The 16,431-nt window shown below is 45.2% G+C and overlaps 3 protein-coding genes across 7 annotated transcripts; 1 reads left to right on the top strand and 2 right to left on the bottom strand.

Moving 5' to 3' along the window:
- Positions 1 to 1,125: 1,125 nt before the first annotated feature.
- mcrip2 (MAPK regulated corepressor interacting protein 2) lies at positions 1,126 to 7,051 on the bottom strand. Of its 2 annotated transcripts, XR_015117569.1 has the most exons (6): positions 6,510 to 7,051; positions 6,310 to 6,379; positions 5,275 to 5,408; positions 3,249 to 3,350; positions 1,450 to 1,590; positions 1,126 to 1,358 (listed from the first exon to the last, which is right to left on the bottom strand). XR_015117569.1 is itself a non-coding variant. In XM_086211017.1 (5 exons), the coding sequence occupies exons 1-5, from the start codon at positions 6,562 to 6,564 to the stop codon at positions 1,520 to 1,522; spliced, it is 432 nt and encodes a 143-aa protein (XP_086067143.1). In that variant the 5' UTR covers positions 6,565 to 7,050; the 3' UTR covers positions 1,126 to 1,519. The 2 variants fall into 2 exon arrangements, 1 of the variants encoding a protein (XP_086067143.1); XM_086211017.1 differs by having other exon boundaries at positions 1,126 to 1,590; positions 6,510 to 7,050.
- An 801-nt stretch (positions 7,052 to 7,852) lies between these two features.
- gde1 (glycerophosphodiester phosphodiesterase 1) lies at positions 7,853 to 13,498 on the bottom strand. Of its 2 annotated transcripts, XM_086211012.1 has the most exons (6): positions 13,027 to 13,495; positions 12,254 to 12,429; positions 12,009 to 12,114; positions 11,139 to 11,231; positions 10,193 to 10,404; positions 7,853 to 10,095 (listed from the first exon to the last, which is right to left on the bottom strand). In XM_086211012.1, the coding sequence occupies exons 1-6, from the start codon at positions 13,285 to 13,287 to the stop codon at positions 9,948 to 9,950; spliced, it is 996 nt and encodes a 331-aa protein (XP_086067138.1). In that variant the 5' UTR covers positions 13,288 to 13,495; the 3' UTR covers positions 7,853 to 9,947. The 2 variants fall into 2 exon arrangements, with proteins under 2 accessions (XP_086067138.1, XP_086067139.1); XM_086211013.1 differs by lacking the exon at positions 11,139 to 11,231 and having other exon boundaries at positions 7,939 to 10,095; positions 13,027 to 13,498.
- On the top strand, positions 12,946 to 15,247 carry tmem186 (transmembrane protein 186). Of its 3 annotated transcripts, none has more exons than XM_086211016.1 (2): positions 12,946 to 13,382; positions 14,406 to 15,247. In XM_086211016.1, exon 2 carries the CDS (start codon positions 14,415 to 14,417, stop codon positions 15,060 to 15,062), a length of 648 nt encoding a protein of 215 aa, XP_086067142.1. In that variant the 5' UTR covers positions 12,946 to 13,382; positions 14,406 to 14,414; the 3' UTR covers positions 15,063 to 15,247. The 3 variants fall into 3 exon arrangements, with proteins under 3 accessions (XP_086067142.1, XP_086067140.1, XP_086067141.1); XM_086211014.1 differs by lacking the exon at positions 12,946 to 13,382 and adding an exon at positions 13,726 to 14,275; XM_086211015.1 differs by lacking the exon at positions 12,946 to 13,382 and adding an exon at positions 13,740 to 14,218.
- The last annotated feature ends 1,184 nt before the right edge of the window (positions 15,248 to 16,431 follow it).

The raw sequence follows: 16,431 nt of genomic DNA on the forward strand, positions 1-16,431 counted from the left end.
AAATATAAGCAGTGTACGGTTCGATATTTAATTTCTATTTTGCCTCGAAGAAAAACAATTCGCTAAATTCCTGTTAATACAATCATAATTACGTTGTTTGGTTGGTTATTCCAGATGTTTGATTTGATCGTGATCGTATTTTTCTTGCAGGTTATTTGTTCAGCTTGCCATACTCAGTTTGAGTGTAACTAGTGTTTTTGGTTTGAGAGTTGGTTAGTGGCAAGAGTAGGTAGGAGTTGTTTTTTAATTAAATAGATGATGAACAGTCAAACCTTTAAGATATGAAATCAATATCTCTCAACCACCAGCAGACGACCGCGCCCCCCTTTTCTCAGACCAGGTGAGTGTTCCAAGGACAAAATGAACACTGTTGAATAAGAACCTTTCATTCATCCACGTGCATGTTGCTGTACGCCAGTTGATCCATGCAGCAACATCCAATTATGCAACTTGGTCACTTTAGTATTAAGGCTGGATCAGTTTCTGGTGCTGGCCCTCACGTCTGGTGTTCCCTCAACACCATCGCCAGCATCTAGACGTTTTATATTTCAAGCTACTCCTTAGTCGTGTCCCGGAAACATAACGAGGAAGCGTGAAGTGACTAAAGTGGCATTAAAGACGTGACTATCGAGGCTGAGTGAGAGTAGACGCTTGTGGTTTATGCACCCCCTTTGGTTGCGTATACGGGGACATTTCTCCGACTCTTGCCTCATTGCACTGGTCACCTGTGGTGTTTAGGATCGATTTGAAAATTTTACTGTTGGTTTTTAAGTCATTGAAAGGCCTTACCCCGTCATAGTTACTGACATTCTCACTCTGCACACCCCCCCCCCCCCACTTGCACTCTTAGATCTGGTGATCAGCCGAGTCCTCTTTTACCCATGCTTTTATTTGTTTTTGCATTTTATGTCTGTGAAGCACTTTGTAAACCTCTTTTTTGAAAGGTACAACACAAATGTTTAGAATCATCATCACAGATGTGATGCTTACGTCCAATTAGGGGAGTCGACCGAATGTCTTTCAGTGAATTCCTGATTCGTCAGATTTGTCCGTTTTCATCTACAATTCTAAATCTAAACTGGAACGACCCCGAAACTCTTATTACAAAGTAATTACAACACAATATGTTTTTGAAAAACATTTTTACTTTGCTCTCCAACAGATTTCTATCCAAAGATGAGCCAGTAAGTACACAGCTGAGCACGCTTGAGAAGGAGGAGGCGGGTTCTTGTTCACATCATTCAAGAGGAAAGAGAGAGAGAGAGAAAGAGGTCGTTGGCAGCAGCACGACAGCGGTCAGTGCTGGCAGAGTTCAGCCTGCTTGTTGATGCCGTTTCCTGTTGTGCGCTCAGTCGTCTCTACAGCAGCGTGAGGCGCAGGGCAACAAATCAAATTACGTTACGATTCGTCACAAAGTAGATCCTGGAGACTGACTCGGCCCCTCTCTACCTTTGTGATGCCTTCATGGGTGGAGCATCGACGCACGGTGGTTCCTGTCCCGGCTCTTATCCTCAAGCAGTCATGACAGGCTGGCAATGTTTGCGAGGAAGCGCTGAGCCCACCACTCCTCCAGGTCTATGGGCACGAAGTCTGAGACGATACAAGGGAGAGGTCAGAGGGAGGAGAGCCCCAGCGTGGAAAGTGAGACATTATGTAGTTTGTCCTGATGAAAACGCGGTCTCAATCATAGCGAGATAACGGTTTACTTTTCATGACCATTTATAACCGTTTAATGCATCCTGTCAATATAGAGTTTTTGTTCTCCTTCTGTTGTGTTTACATTAAAAGTTCATATCTATGCCACCAAGTAAAAAGTTGTATTGAAAAACAAAGATTTGGAAGATCCATGGCACGACTGAAGTCCAAATATTATCTTAATAATGAAGACTCTCAAAACCTTCAATAGAAATCTTTTGGGAAATAACATTTACTGTCCTTCCTCCATCAAGAAAGGTAGATCCCCTTCTCTCTGTGTGCTGCATTAGGGAGCTGAAACCCCTAGACACACTCTGGCTGCTAGTTAGCTTAGCGCAATGAATGGTTGTGGATGGGAAGCGTTAGCATATCTCTGTCAAAAGTTCTGAACCACACATGGCGGCAGATTGATTTAAACCTTCTCTATCACCAATCAAATATCTAGCCTGGATGTATTTCATCAGCCGCAGGTGTTTCCTCAACACCATCGCTTATGTCGAGAAGTTAAATATTACAAAAGTTATTAACGCCACATTGCAGCAGAAAACTCTTTGCTTGCTTTAAAACCACTGCATGCGCATCATGTTTAAAGTTATTGCAAGCAATTGTAGTATCAGAAAACATAGCCGGAACTACTTTTCTATCTTGGGTGCAGCGATTTGACACGGCACCTAAAAAGTGCCATTGTGACTTCAAAACCATACGTTGAGGACGAGAGGAGCGACTGCTGGTGGCCGACATTGTAAGAGGATGAGGAGGATTACTTCAGGACAAACCGAGATCCTGATCCATCTGATGGCTTTTATCACGGGTGCACTAAAACTTCCCATTGACTGCCATTCATTCTGCTAAGCTAACTTAGCAGTCAGCTGGCATTTGTGGGTGTCAGTATCCTGCAACACACACACACACACACAGGAGAGAGGGATCCGTCCTCTTGGGCAGATGGCAAATAAACCCAAGAAGACAGAAAGAAGCACATTAGTGCTTTGACAAAAATGCTAACATGCAGATTTTGTGCTTGCTCATCATCCTGGTGTCAAACACCTCCTACTCTGCTCACTGAACAGAAGCTAGAGCTGAAGCTACTGCAAATGTTGAGTTCTGCAAGTGTAAGCAAACTTTCATTTAGTATCAAATCAAATTAAAAAAAAAACAAAACAGAAAACATTATGGCTGAAATTCCCCAGATAACCTTCCTACTTATTCATTAAGCTCCTGAGGGATCCGGCTGTTAACAGCGAGACACAGACACACCAGAAGCAAACACGTGTGAGGCAACATGCTTTATCTTGAGCAGCCAGCCACTCACTCTCTCTCTCTCTCACACGCACACACACACGGTGAGTTAAAAATTAAAGTTTGTTCTCTGGCTACAGCTGGAGCTGAGCAACAACACCTGCAAGTCCTGCCGAGTTAATAGCAGCAGTAAATAAAATCAAGCCAAGTCTCAAAGTTCAGGGGGTTAGGAGGAGGAAGGAAGGAGGTTATCTGAAGATTAGGCTAAGCTCCAAGGGTAGTATGTTGCTAGATGAGGAGGTACAGCAGCTTACTCTTCATCGCAGCACTGGGGGTCTTCTCGGTGTACTGAACGGGCCCCTGGGTGCCAGCTGATTCCTCCACGTCCCCCAGCTTCTGCTCCACCTCCTGCCATGCTGCACGCGACACAGACGACAACACATGCATACTTGGTCAGCACAGAAGGAGCACTTGCTGGCTGAAATACTCACACAAGTGCATACGATTAGACCTGTGGAAGTTTGAAGCTCCTGAGAGCTATCATGTCTATAACGCAACGACACACACACACACACACACGCGTGTGACAGCGCTGGAGGGTCCCGTGGTGTGTATCTACCTACTGTGGATAAAGGCTTTTCTCTTTACACACCCAGATAAGCCTCAAGGATTTTGATTGTGAGTTTCTCAACTCACTTGGAACACACACACACACACACACACACACACACACACACACACATGCTCATTTAGTTTGTGTAGCCTGTATAAATATAACTCATGTGCAGATGTCAAACATGAAGGACAAATGCCAGCAAGGGAGGGTTTTTGTGTGTGTGTGTGTGTGTGTGTGTGTGTGATGATTTTTCTTCAACCTTCCCCTTGAAAACAAACCAACCAGTCAGGGTTTCTGGCGTTGCTCCCTGGCTGAGGAGCCATCTTGCCTGGCAGCCATCCATCGGTAACAGATAACGGATGCAAGCCTGCTAAGTCACTCATTTCCACCAGGTCACGCCAGGTAGGGGCTGTTGGTCCCCACGCTGTACGTTTGGCTAATTACAAGTCAAAAGCTCTTAATTACACTCTAAATAACTGAATTCCTTAATAAGAAGCATGTAAATAAAATACAGGGCCTTGTTTTAAAACAATATCATCTTATAGCAGATTTTTTTTTTTTTTTTTTACTGACTTAAAGCAAAAATCCCTATTGAGTTTATTTTGATTTTAAGAAGCAGAAACGTCAAAACTGGATTAAAACGCCAGCACGTGTTTACTGAGACGCTACTTAAGTGATTTGTAGTTTTAGTTTCAGCTTTTGGCTAAAGATGAGACAAAATACACTTGACAAGACTTTGGTTTTTACTGCTTCGCTCTCTGCGGACAGCTCGTTGAACTCCTCCGGTACTGTAAACCGTCTTGATAACTGCTGGTAACGAGCGGTTGCAGATTAATTGATAATCAACACTTTTAACGCTCCATCAAACGACGCAGTCCGGTGGAGAACTTCAGCTGCTCAGTTTGGCCCTGCAACATTCATGGAAGTGAACTCGAATCACAATACGACCGCATGACGGCGCAATATTTGTTAAAAGCCGACGTGCGTCTGAATGAAATTTTGTGCTGCACAGACTTCAACCTCTACCGGCTTCAGCGGATGTCTGCGTTTCACTCAGAACCTCACAAACAGTAAGAAGTCAGTACGAGGCTTCTGCTTGTTGCTGCGCTGGAGACGAGTCAACGGGGGAACCACGGCAACGACATCCCCGCAGCTCTGCTCGCTGAGTTTAATCGCAGCTGAGAGTGAAGAGAGAGAGAGAGAGAGAGAGAGGAGATTATCCTCTCACATCGCCGTCCCAGTTCGGCCCTCAAAACCTGCGACCTCTTGACCTCGAGTGAGCTCCCCAGTCGCTGCTAGCGTCAAGATTGACCTGAGAGGTCAGACGTTGTACTACAACTCACATCCACCCGTTAATACTACGTTCCTTTACTTCTTTCAGGTATTTGTACTAGATTATTTGTCTGATACCTTTTTATTTTCACTCGCTACATTTTAAATGCAAATATCTGTACTTTTGTACTCTCTGAATTTTAGAAACAGGCTTGTTACTTGCACAAGAGCAAATATTACATAAAAAGACATACAAAAGAAACAGCCAAAAGTTCCGTCATGTTCCTGCTGAACTCTAGGATGACACGTATGTTTTGGGAGCTCTTTTTTTTTTGGTACAATTAAGAGCCAGAACTTCTTCTCCTTTGCCTTGAAAGGGTTGAATCCTTCTACACAAGTACCTGAACTTCTATTTTTCACCACCAATGTGTGTACTCTTTGCCATATCTGACCTTCATACACAAATCTGACGTTCTCCTCATGAGCAGGGGTGAAGCCCTCGGCCGGGCCGTCGCTTTTCTGCGTGGATGCGGCGTGGTAGCGTTTCCCGTTGAGACGATTGAAGACGATCTTTGGCGCCGGAGAGCTGCAGGGATCAAAGACATCAGAGGTGAGAAAAGACAGTGGGATGAGGTTTTCACACCCAACAAGTCAACAGAACAGTGACAGTTCCACCTTGGGACGACTTCACAGTTGCCTGACTGGCGAGTCATTTGACTTGGTGACGGTGGATTACGTAACATGGCGGAGTGACGCTGGTAGCCTTGGGTCATGCTTTTATGTCTATTTAACTTTAATAAACATTGAGCAATTCTGACAAAACTTCTGCACAGGCCAAGAAGTTGCGCTCTACTAGCAAAGACTTGAGTTAGAGGTGTGTTCTGGACTTCAAATTCACAGTTACTTCAATTTCTAGAACTGATTTCTCCTTTAACACCTAAATTATAAATGTTGATGCAGACATAACTCCCTCACGTGTAAAGTACTACCACACCAACCTGAGTTTTAGTTTCCATCATTAGGTTATTTTTATAGCTACGCTGCTGGAAATACAGGTAAACTTATGATGTTGTTGTGGATGGACGTCATTGTCACTCATGCATGTCCTGACATACGTCAGGGCCTCGCTTTATGCATTGATTAGTCAAACAGAAACTGAAAGAATGTGTCTCTGAGTGACGCGGGTGTTTCCAAGAACCACCTGGCTGTAGCACGTGATTCCTGCGCAGAACAGGTGAGTCCGGTTCCAGGTGACGGACTGCACCGTAAAGGCATCGTCACAGGTGACCGAGTTATAACGACTTATACAGCGGCAGAGCTGTGTCCGATAATGGATGCAGTCGTGTTACCCGAGTCGAACATACGTGTTACATGAGAACGCACCCGGCGCACGTGCAGCGTTGTATTTTGGGCCCGTGCTCCTCGAGTTGCCCGCATGAAAAACCCCAAAAAGTAGCCCGAAGACGCCGAGGACGAGTTAAACTTACTTCGTTGTGAGCCAAGTCGTCGGTTTGAGCTTCAGTTCGGCGAACTTGCTCTCGATCTGCTGTGTGGGACCTCGGAGGAAAAATGAAAAGTTCAGTCGGAACCAAGTGAAGCTTCTGCAAACCCCAAAACATCCCGAGGACTAATCTGATGTCACATTGCATCATACTTTAGATAACACACACGCGCGCGCGCGGCCCACCTGTCCTCCGTTGTGTAACCAGTTTGCTGGGACCTCTGGTGATTGTGTACATCATGTGAGCGCCACAAACCGCAGGAACTTCTTCACTCACGCGTCTCCCTCCGCGAGCCTGTCGGTCTCAGCAACTGTCGGGTGAAAACGGCCAACTTCCCGTCTCCTCTTGGCAGCCACCCTGGAAATAAATGTGACTGACTCTCGCACGAGTCAGCTGCTCCAGTGTCGGCCTCGAGTCAGCTCAGACCCCCGCGGTGACTTGTCGCCTGCACCTCCGAACAAGCAGGTGTTCCGCCGGACTGAAGCGGCGTTGCTCCTGCTGGAGGTGGAAGTGTAGGTCATCCAAGGAGACACGCGCTCCACATGGCCGGGTCAGTACGTCAGAGGGGGGAGGTGGGACTGAGGTTCCTGGCGTGCGGGGATGATGACACTCAGGCTCGGACACTGTAGTTACTCTGCTCCGCTGATGTTCCGGAACCGGTTGCAGTACCACCGCTCTCTGACAGACCACAAGGGCACGGTGCTGTATTTTCATCAGGACGGAAAGTGAGTGCGCGTCTTCAACATCAAGCGCGCTGGCATGAACGTAGCCGCTTCCGGTTGCATTTCAAAAATAATGGTTGGGCGAAACCCTGTCCGAGATAAAGTTTGGGAAAAATGTTAAATTGGATCTTGAAACACACAGAACCAGGGGAACATGAACGCTGAACCTCAGCCATACAGCATGTAAACACAAACTACAACTTTCGAAATGGCCATTAAAGCAAATCAACCTGTCACTCAAACACATAACTAAATTCATTTATTGACTCAAGTAGGACTACTCATGACAGATTTCCCATGAAATTAGAGTATTTCTATTTTAAAATACTACTGAATGAGTCACTCAACCAAGGACAAGGATCTAAACACTTCTTCCACCACCACCTTCCATGAATCACGTTGCTGTCACATATAGAGGTGTTATCCAGTGTAGCTTGTTCAGCTTCAGGGAAAATCCCTGCTGCTGTTACTCTTTTTGTTGAATATCTACATGTTATGCTCTATGGTGTGCTTTTTATTTTGAAGTTGAAGTTTCATCATTTCCGCTTACGATATCTGCCTTTACCTCAGCGCCGGCTGTTACGCAGCTGGGTAACCCCCCTCAGTGACGTCAACGCACGCCCCTCTAAAGGGGTTTTGGGGGAGGAGCGAGAGCTCACCTTTCACCCATTAAACCGACATGCACACAGACTGAAGTTTGTTTATGATCACCAAGAAAACCAATGCACCTGCTAAACACTTCATACATTTACTATGAAACAGGAAGTCCAATCACATCAGACATTATTATGTTCATTCACCATTTACTGACATTTCTGAAGACGTGACTGCGTGAGCCGGTCATCCACCCTGGGATCCGTCCATGCACAGGCTGAACACCTTTGGATGCTGCGACCCAGAGGACATGAGGCTCTCCCCCTGTGGGAACCTCACCTGAGTGACTGGGTGAGGTGACAGTAGCTGGACATCAGCCGGAACTCCAAGCGGCTCAGACAGGCTTATTCAGGGTGATATCAACACTCCGCCTCCCATTCATTCATTCATCTGCTCTGTCTGGGTCAATCCCCTGAGTCTCCAGGCTGAGCTAGGCTAATCATCAACAGTCAAACTCTTAACACGGACCACTCTTGACCACAGACCAGGACTGGGATTGACACTGGATTTTATTGAGATATGACGCCGGCGATGGTAATGTTAACATTTTGACAACCTTATTATTCTTCTTTTCACAACACAAGAGGCGAGACACAAGAACCACCAGTGAGTATCAAGTCAGGACCCCTCCCGGGTGGCCAGGACCCTCAGCTGTCCCAAACATTTAAAGACAAACAACTAATACACTGCATTTCAGGATGGATTTATACCTACAAATGAACTTCCAGAAAATATATCTGTCCTCTCATAGGGATTAAAAGATTCCCAATTTTCACTTCATTCTCTTCTGATTTGTTGTTTTGTGATTAAAGGCAAAAATAAATCAAATTTTTTTTATCTTACTGAAAGAAAAGGATCAATTCAAACATTTCCATTGTTTAAACTGATCACAGATAAAATGGCTGATGCGCAGCCACTCGATTAGGCATTCTGAGGAGGAAGAAGAGGAACTGACACATTCCAGAGCCTAGCTGGTATTAACGTCTTTATTCTGCTTCACCCAGGATGAGTCAGAAGAGATTTGACTTGTGAAATGACCCATCGAAACTAACCAAACATAATCAATTTAACATTCAGGACACACAAACCCTCGGAAGGAAGGAGTGATGGATGAATAAATGAGGGTTCATAGTGACTCCTGAGGGGGCCCAGGATTGAACCAGGGACCTTCTGATGACACAGCTGCTATACCCGCTGAGCTAAATTCCCCCCTAATCTGAATGTGGGGGCGCGAGTTCATCTAATCAAGCAGAGGAGTGGTGGAACTAGCTGTGTAGAAGTGGGTAGAATACTGAGGGATTGTGGGTGTTGTAGTTTGACTCTGCTACCCTGCGTCTAAGGGCAGGTTTCAAACTCGTGTCAAAACTTCCAAAAAAAAAAAAATTTGAGAATTTGTGAGCTTCATCCACAGAGATTTTGTTAACTGTTTTCACAAATATTGATGCTTCATAAATGTTTTTAGTTTAAACAGGCTCCATTTTTTTTTCATTGACTGAAAAGCTTACACAAGGATAGAATTCCAAATTTAAAAAAAAAAAAACAGTTTTTGAGATAAAATTCTGAATTGTTCCACGCTACATCTACTGTGAAATTAAAAATTTTGACAATCTTTTCATATCTATTGGTGATTTACTTAGCCTGAATTTGCAGTAGCTGTTTTTAATGAAACATTTGAAATGTAGTGATGATTAAAAAAACTGTCTGGATTGTTTGTGACGGTCTGAAGATGTAAATAAGTTGCCTGATTTAAAAATTCCTAACAGCTAAAGCGAGTAAACGTTTTGTCTCACTTGTGATTACAGTTTGATGAAAGTTGTTAAAAATGTTACCATGTTACCACATAGTTGCCGTAGCACCGCCATCAGGACTCGGACTGGACTGGACCTCTGTGCAAAGGTTGTTGTTTTTTTTGTTATGCATGAGAACATGAACATGAATTCCCTTGGAGGACAGAAAGAAAGAAAAAGGCAGAGAAACAAACATGGCTCCTGATAATCAGTGCAGTCCTGAGCTGGTGAATACAGTACATGTGATTCTGATCACACACACACGCACGCGTGCACACACACACACACACGCACGCACGCATACCATATCATAAAAGTGCGCATGTTTATAAATGAGTGGCATAATTTCTCCTACGTGATGCCACTATGTTGGCTGAATCAATCATGTGTGTGTGTGTGTGTGTGTGTGTGTGCGTGCGTGTGCGTGCGTGTGCATGTGTGCACTGGGTTCATGTGACTGTCAGTAATGGGGTTCACAGTCCTCCACCAGGCTGTCGGTGATGTAGTTGACCTGCAGCAGTTCTTGGTAATACTCCTTCTCCACTCTGGTGTTGACGGTCCAGGCGACCAGCTCCACCCCCCTGCTGCTCCAGTACTGAACATAATCTCTTCACAGAACACACAGGAGATGTAGAGCAGGGCGTCAGTGTTGAACTGATCCAACACGGAACAGATCATAATGCAGACATGGCGGCAGGAACTCACGGTGAGACAGAGTTCTTCTGCACCAGGAAAGCTGAGATGCCACAGAGCTTCCACAGCACATGATGGTGCGCCCAGTCCAACACAACGTCCATGCACACCATCCAGTAGTGTTTCCATAGAGACGAGAAACGAGGGGATCCATCTCCGAAGTGACTGAGACTCCAGCGCCTGTGGGTCAATGCTGTGACCACTTTCGGGTTACTCTGCCTCATCTGGCTCAGAAGGAGGGTGAGATGACGGAGGGAGAGATGATGGAGGGAGAGATGACGGAGGGAGGGTGAGATGACGGAGGGAGAGATGACGGAGGGAGAGATAACGGAGGGAGAGATGACGGATGGAGGGAGAGATAACGGAGGGAGAGATGACGGATGGAGGGAGAGATAACAGAGGGAGAGATGTCGTCAGAGCATGACAACAGCACGAGACAAAAATGTCAGTAAATATTGAGTGAATCATTAACAGTGTGTTCACTAGGAGACAGGACAGGGGGCTGATTTGTCCCAAATAATTTTGTCCCTCCTCACCAGTGAAAGGACATAGTTCCATGCAGCATTTACAACTGTTTGGATAATGGAAAATGTCTATCGACATCTAACTGAGTTGAAACCACTTGGTAGAAGAGTGAAAGCATCTCCTCAACCAACAAGAGCCTCTGGTGGCCTTTTTTGCTCCTCTTTCAAAGAAGACACACTCACCAATTCCACATGATGCTATATTAGCATCAAGGCTAACCTCCTCATGTCTTGCTGGGATTATGTATCATTGAAGGCCAACTCAGAAGTTAGCATCACCACAGATGTTCTCCACCAACAGCAAACGGGAGAAACAGGCCCTACTTGGCATCTTTGTCATGTGTGGGCAGTCTGAGGGTGCTCAGGCAGATCATTGCCAGCTGAACACTCATCTATCGTCTACCGCCCCAACATGTTCCACAGCTCCCTTGTACCTTGTAGACGACTTTGGGTTCAAAGGAGCAGACGATGCTGCTGTTGTAGAGGACTGGATGTTTCTCGTACAAGTCTGAGAGTGCTGCAGCTGCCTGGGAGGGAAGAACCACCACATGATATTTAAAGGTCACTCAACTGGCTTCAGTGTGTGTGTGTTTGTGTGTGTGTGTGTGTGTGTATGTGTGTGAGACATTGAGGCTTCCTGCCTGTATGTGTGTTCCCATCTGAACATTCACACTGTTCAGGGTCCTGAACTCAAGAATGTCACAGCCTGAAACAACAAGTCTGCATTCCTAGCCAATACAAAAATGTGCTGAGTCAAGACGCTGGTAAAAGTACATGGATGAGGACGTGAAGTTTAATGAGCTCATGGACGGGACTGATCCATCCGCCACTCCGACTGGTCTCTGGCACAAAGAAGAACCAGCTACCACGGAACACGTTGTAATGCCAATAAAAAGTGTTGCAACTCCTCTTGTGTGTGCAAATGTCCTCGGTGTGTGTGTAGCTGAAAATGTGTGTGTGCTTAGTGTGTGTTGGCGTTTCGGCGTGTTTAGGATGTATTCAATTACCACTGCACACAAAGTCAATTTACAGTGAGAGTTTGGAGTTTTTACATTTTCAAAAAGCAGATAATCAAAACTTAATTAATGATATTATGAATGAATTTGTGGACTGAAAGGATGGTGGAGATTGTTTCAGCAGCCATGTCACACCTCCACAGGGTTATTATGATCACATTGCACTTGTCCACTTCCTCCTTGGCTCCTCATCCTCACAGCATCATCTTCTTCTCATCATCTAATGCTGTGTGATTACTACTCAAATGTTGCACGTTATCAACATCATGATGTTGATGTTGGCTGCACCTCATCTGGATGACCTTTCACATCGAAGTAGATGGTGAGCTGTAGTTTGATGCACTCCTCCACAGCCTCCTCCAGCGTCGGGATCTTCTCCCCAGCAAACTTGTCTCTGATCAAGCAGGACACAGACGTGACAGGATGTTAACATGTTCGGTGTGTGTGTGTGTGTGTGTGTGTGTGTGTGTGTGTGTGTGTGTGTGTGTGTGTACATGTCTTCATGCATGTGCACGTCTAACTCTCTCTGTCACCTGAGTCGATGTTTGGCGGCCGCATCCAACTGACTCAGGTCAGAGAACCGAATCTGGCTGAGTTTTCCCGACCCGTTAGTGGTCCGATCCACTGTGTCATCATGCATCAGTATCGGGATGCCGTCTGCAGAGAACTCAAGATCCAGCTCCACACCCGTGGCCCCGTTCTTACTGGCCTAGAACCGAACACACTAGTGAGAGGAGTTATGATTGTCGATGGCAGAGTGCAAACTACACACACTACTGATGCTGGCTGATGAGAGTCAATTAATAGGGATGGGAAATGCCAACAGAGTCAAACTACAAATTATGTAGGTTAATTCCTTAAAAAAGGGAAGCCCTTGTAAAACAAACAAACAAACAACTTGTTAAGTTACTTGTTGCTTTGCTACACAGGTAGAAGTAAGGCCTTAGTGACCAAGCAGTCTCTGTTTCTCCCTCCTTCTCTCTCTCTCTCTTACACACACACACACACACACACACACACACACACACACACACACACACACACACACACACAAATGAAAAGAGTGACAGCAGTAGAATGTGTGCTGAATGACTGGCATGTCAGTTTGGAAAGTCAAAAGACTTGCTGCCCCAAAGGAGAAGTATCTGAAACTGAGTGATCCTAATTTAACGCCCCCCCCCCCCCCGCCAGGTCACATGACCCCCACTTCCGGCGGACACTGATGAGGCTTCATCCTTCCCTATCATCTCTTACCACACCACTGACATCAGGTGTAGTCAAAGTAAACCACTACACCCCCTCTCACCTCCCGAATAGCTGCTATCGTGTTCTCCGGTGCGTCGTGCCCGCCGCCCCGGTGAGCAACCACGGACACTTTGCCAGGGCTCTTCGCTGGGTGAAGCACCTGCCGGGCTCTGTCGGCCGGTACCTGAGGGAACCGGAACATGGCGAGGAAGACGTAGAGGGAGCTGGTGACGACAGTTGTCCATAACGGACGCCGGGTGACCAGCAAGACCACCACGAAGACCACCGAGAACAGGGTTTTTTCATCTACCAGCGGCAGCATGGTCGTCCTCCTGGCTCTCCCTGACTTGTGTCAGAAACATTCAATGGTGTCCGGTTACCGTCAGATGAGCTTAGTTTCCCCTTGACCTGCTGACGGTGCGTTTCTCCCCAAAATCTTTGAATTAAAGCTTCTTGCCTCCACTGCAGACCACACTGTTGACACTAGCGCCACGTAAAGTTGCGGTACTCGTGTAAACTAGCCATTACGGTAGAGCTTCCGCAAGAAGGATTTCAGAATAAAAGGATGTCTTACTGAAAGTGACTTTACAATTGTGCTGCTGTTCTGCATTTTACGTCACATAATTAAATAGTCAACTATAAAATGTATTACAAGAACTAGGTTGTTGTGAGTTAAGTCACCCGATTTGATTCATTTATGTTTTGATGTGTAACTGTTGCTTACACAAATTTCAGTCAGCTGACAGGATGACACGGCCGTATAGAGAAATATGAAATTAATACTGCGGATATTTATAATAGTTTATGAATGATGATTTATTCTTTATCCACGCGTGGTTTGTGGGTAACCACGTTACTGTACTTTTATTTTGAAATAAAACGACCTACCGTAATGGCTAGTATATGCATTTACCGCAGAATTCCGTCTGACAAGTTTGGCCTTGTTTTCCTGTCAAACAATAGTCCAAATAAGTAGGGGCTGATGCTGCAGGGTGACGAAGCGACAACCCCAACATTTGCCAGACCTCGATAAACGGCCTCCGTCTAAAAGTCCTCATGTACCACAAGGGGGCGCACAAGCAAACGAAGACGAATTCTGCAACGAGCGAACAAATGACATTGTGAAGCACTTCCGGGTTGTGGTGCATTCACCACGAACATGCCTGAATAACTCCTACTCCTGAACGGATAATAAAGTGAAAAGGACATTTTTTTTAAATATTTCATTTTTATTTCCTCTGTCCTCAACAATGGTGAGCGTAAATCTTCCGTTTAGTCATTTGCACAATATCAGAAGACAGTGTAATACGGTAAAGATCGCCGAGTCTGCCCCTTTCGGTGTTATGTTGATTACAATGAATTTATTGATAAAGCGAACAATTTAGTTCAAATATTCTGCATGTGTTTGTTATCAGATATGTCTGATGTTTTGTTTTCCAGATCAGGTCAATGTTGATACCCAAGTTCACCTCCCGTGTCCTGACCTGTACCAGAGGGTCTTGTCTGCGAGCAGGACGTATTCTTGGACCCGTACAGCCTCGTGGGCACTCACCCCTCCAACAAAGCCTCCATGGACCCCTTGTACCTCAGAGCATATCCTTGGTGAGGGTCTCAGACTTGTCCACACAGAAGTACAGTGTGATTTATACTTTCCCATACATTAAGGGCCTCAGGGCCTTGTCCAGGCTAAAACTGCTCCAAACTGGATTCACCGTGGTCATCCTGCCCCCAGCCTACATCCTCTACCTGATGGGGAAGACCTCCTTCTTTCTTGTCAGCTACACAACAGGGGTAGCTCTGTTTGCTGGTGTCATGTTGTACACTATCAGTCTCTTCTCAAGACGAGTGGTGGGGAGGATGTATCTGGATCAGTCCAATTCCACTCTCAAAGTGTCCCATCTCAACTTCTGGGGCCGGCGGCACGATATCTACCTCCCCGTGTCGGATGTCATGACCATCGGGGACACCGGGGACTCTGTAAAGGAGACCATACTGCAACTGAAGAGACACAGCTCTCCTCAGAAGCTGTATTTCTCTCTTCGTTTTGGACACGTGGTGGATAAACAGCGTTTTGAGAAGGTGTTTGGAAATTTCTGATGTGCGTTCGTTCATGTAGATTTGGATGAAATGAATAAACCATCAGCGACTCTTGAGGAGAGATGTTCGAGTCAACTACAGCAACCTAATATCAGCTGATATGAACAGAAGTGAGGAGAAATGTCTCCTGGCCTCAGCTGCTATTTGGTATTTATCATACAATGTGTGATGTAAATAAAGTGAAATGAAATAGATATTTTGGGTTTTTGCCTCTCATTTGACCCCCAGAGCCCCTGGTTTGATAATGAAACAGGTACTCTGCCGACCACCAGGGGGCTCCAGTGCCCCTCTCTAGAAATAAATGGATCACAGTTACAAATCTGATGTCAAAACAGCTGCAATTTTATACAAATGAAGACCTGAATTTTTTTCAATGTTGACTTCTAATTTTTAACATATAACTGCAAAAATTCCGATGATAAGTGACTGATAACGGTCTTATTCTCAGTGTAATGACTTAACATTAACTCTGAATAAATGCAGAAATAACTCAGTAAAACCTTTCTCAAATTTGTAAAACTAAAAGTGGACCAGAAGGACGACAGTTACTTATACCTCTTTCTTCTGTGCAACACCTGTATTTACAAATTTAGACCTGCTTTAAACAGATAGATAGATAAATAGATAGATAGATACTCTATTGATCCCAGAGGGAAATTCAGTACCAGAGGCAGCACCAATAAAACACAGCACACATTCCACAAATACTGGGGCAGTACTTTAACTAAATAATAAATAAATAAATCTGTAAACAACTGTATAATACGGCAATAGTGCAATGTTAAAACGACATAATGAACCGTGCAAACGGAAACCCCCTCATCTAAAGTCTGCGAGTGTGTCGTTTCCACCACTAGATGTCACAAGACTCCACATAATGGACCTTCAACATGGGTCCGAGGTCATTCCTGGTTTGTAACCCTCAGAGGCTGTTGGCTCCTTCAAGCTGCACAGGTTGGTATTGTTCAGCCAGTACCTGTTGTTGCACCCCTCCCTTTAACTGTAATACAAACATCATATGTGCGGGGACCAAACTTCCTCCATCTTTCATGCCTGCTGCTCCGTTGTATCCCATTTTTGTGTTTCATGCTGTCCTCTGCATGACACCACAGGTGCGTAGAAAACTGCTATAGCGCCAATCAGCTAGAATGATTCTGTTTTCAGCTCACTCTATTGTTGGTGTTAAAAGTTCCATGCTATTATTTTTATGGGATGTCCAGTCATAGCACGCTGTTGACATTGTTAATTTATATAAGCACTCATTCTGATCCACCCAGCAGATAGGGACTGAACAAGCAGTCATTGTGCAGTTGCAATCCCACCCTAGATAACGAACACCCTCCGTTCACCTATGGGCTCCCAGAAGAAC

This window comes from Aulostomus chinensis, chromosome 8 (genome assembly GCF_037954235.1).
Source record: "Aulostomus chinensis isolate RoL2024-O1b breed Wild chromosome 8, RoL_Achi_v1.0, whole genome shotgun sequence".
Lineage (NCBI taxonomy): Eukaryota > Metazoa > Chordata > Actinopteri > Syngnathiformes > Aulostomidae > Aulostomus > Aulostomus chinensis.

Excerpts from the sequence above, each read along its gene's own strand:
- mcrip2 (XM_086211017.1), bottom strand. The coding sequence starts at position 6,564 with ATGATGTACACAATCACCAGAGGTCCCAGCAAACTGGTTACACAACGG. Across the intron at positions 5,409-6,309 it reads ACGACTTGGCTCACAACGAA|CTCTCCGGCGCCAAAGATCG; the intron begins GTAAGTTTAACT and ends TGATCCCTGCAG. Across the intron at positions 1,591-3,248 it reads CCCCAGTGCTGCGATGAAGA|ACTTCGTGCCCATAGACCTG; the intron begins GTAAGCTGCTGT and ends GTATCGTCTCAG.
- gde1 (XM_086211012.1), bottom strand. The coding sequence starts at position 13,287 with ATGCTGCCGCTGGTAGATGAAAAAACCCTGTTCTCGGTGGTCTTCGTG. Across the intron at positions 12,115-12,253 it reads GCCGCCAAACATCGACTCAG|AGACAAGTTTGCTGGGGAGA; the intron begins GTGACAGAGAGA and ends CTGCTTGATCAG. Across the intron at positions 11,232-12,008 it reads TGAAAGGTCATCCAGATGAG|GCAGCTGCAGCACTCTCAGA; the intron begins GTGCAGCCAACA and ends CTTCCCTCCCAG.
- tmem186 (XM_086211014.1), top strand. The coding sequence starts at position 14,216 with ATGGTGAGCGTAAATCTTCCGTTTAGTCATTTGCACAATATCAGAAGA. Across the intron at positions 14,276-14,405 it reads TCAGAAGACAGTGTAATACG|ATCAGGTCAATGTTGATACC; the intron begins GTAAAGATCGCC and ends TTTGTTTTCCAG.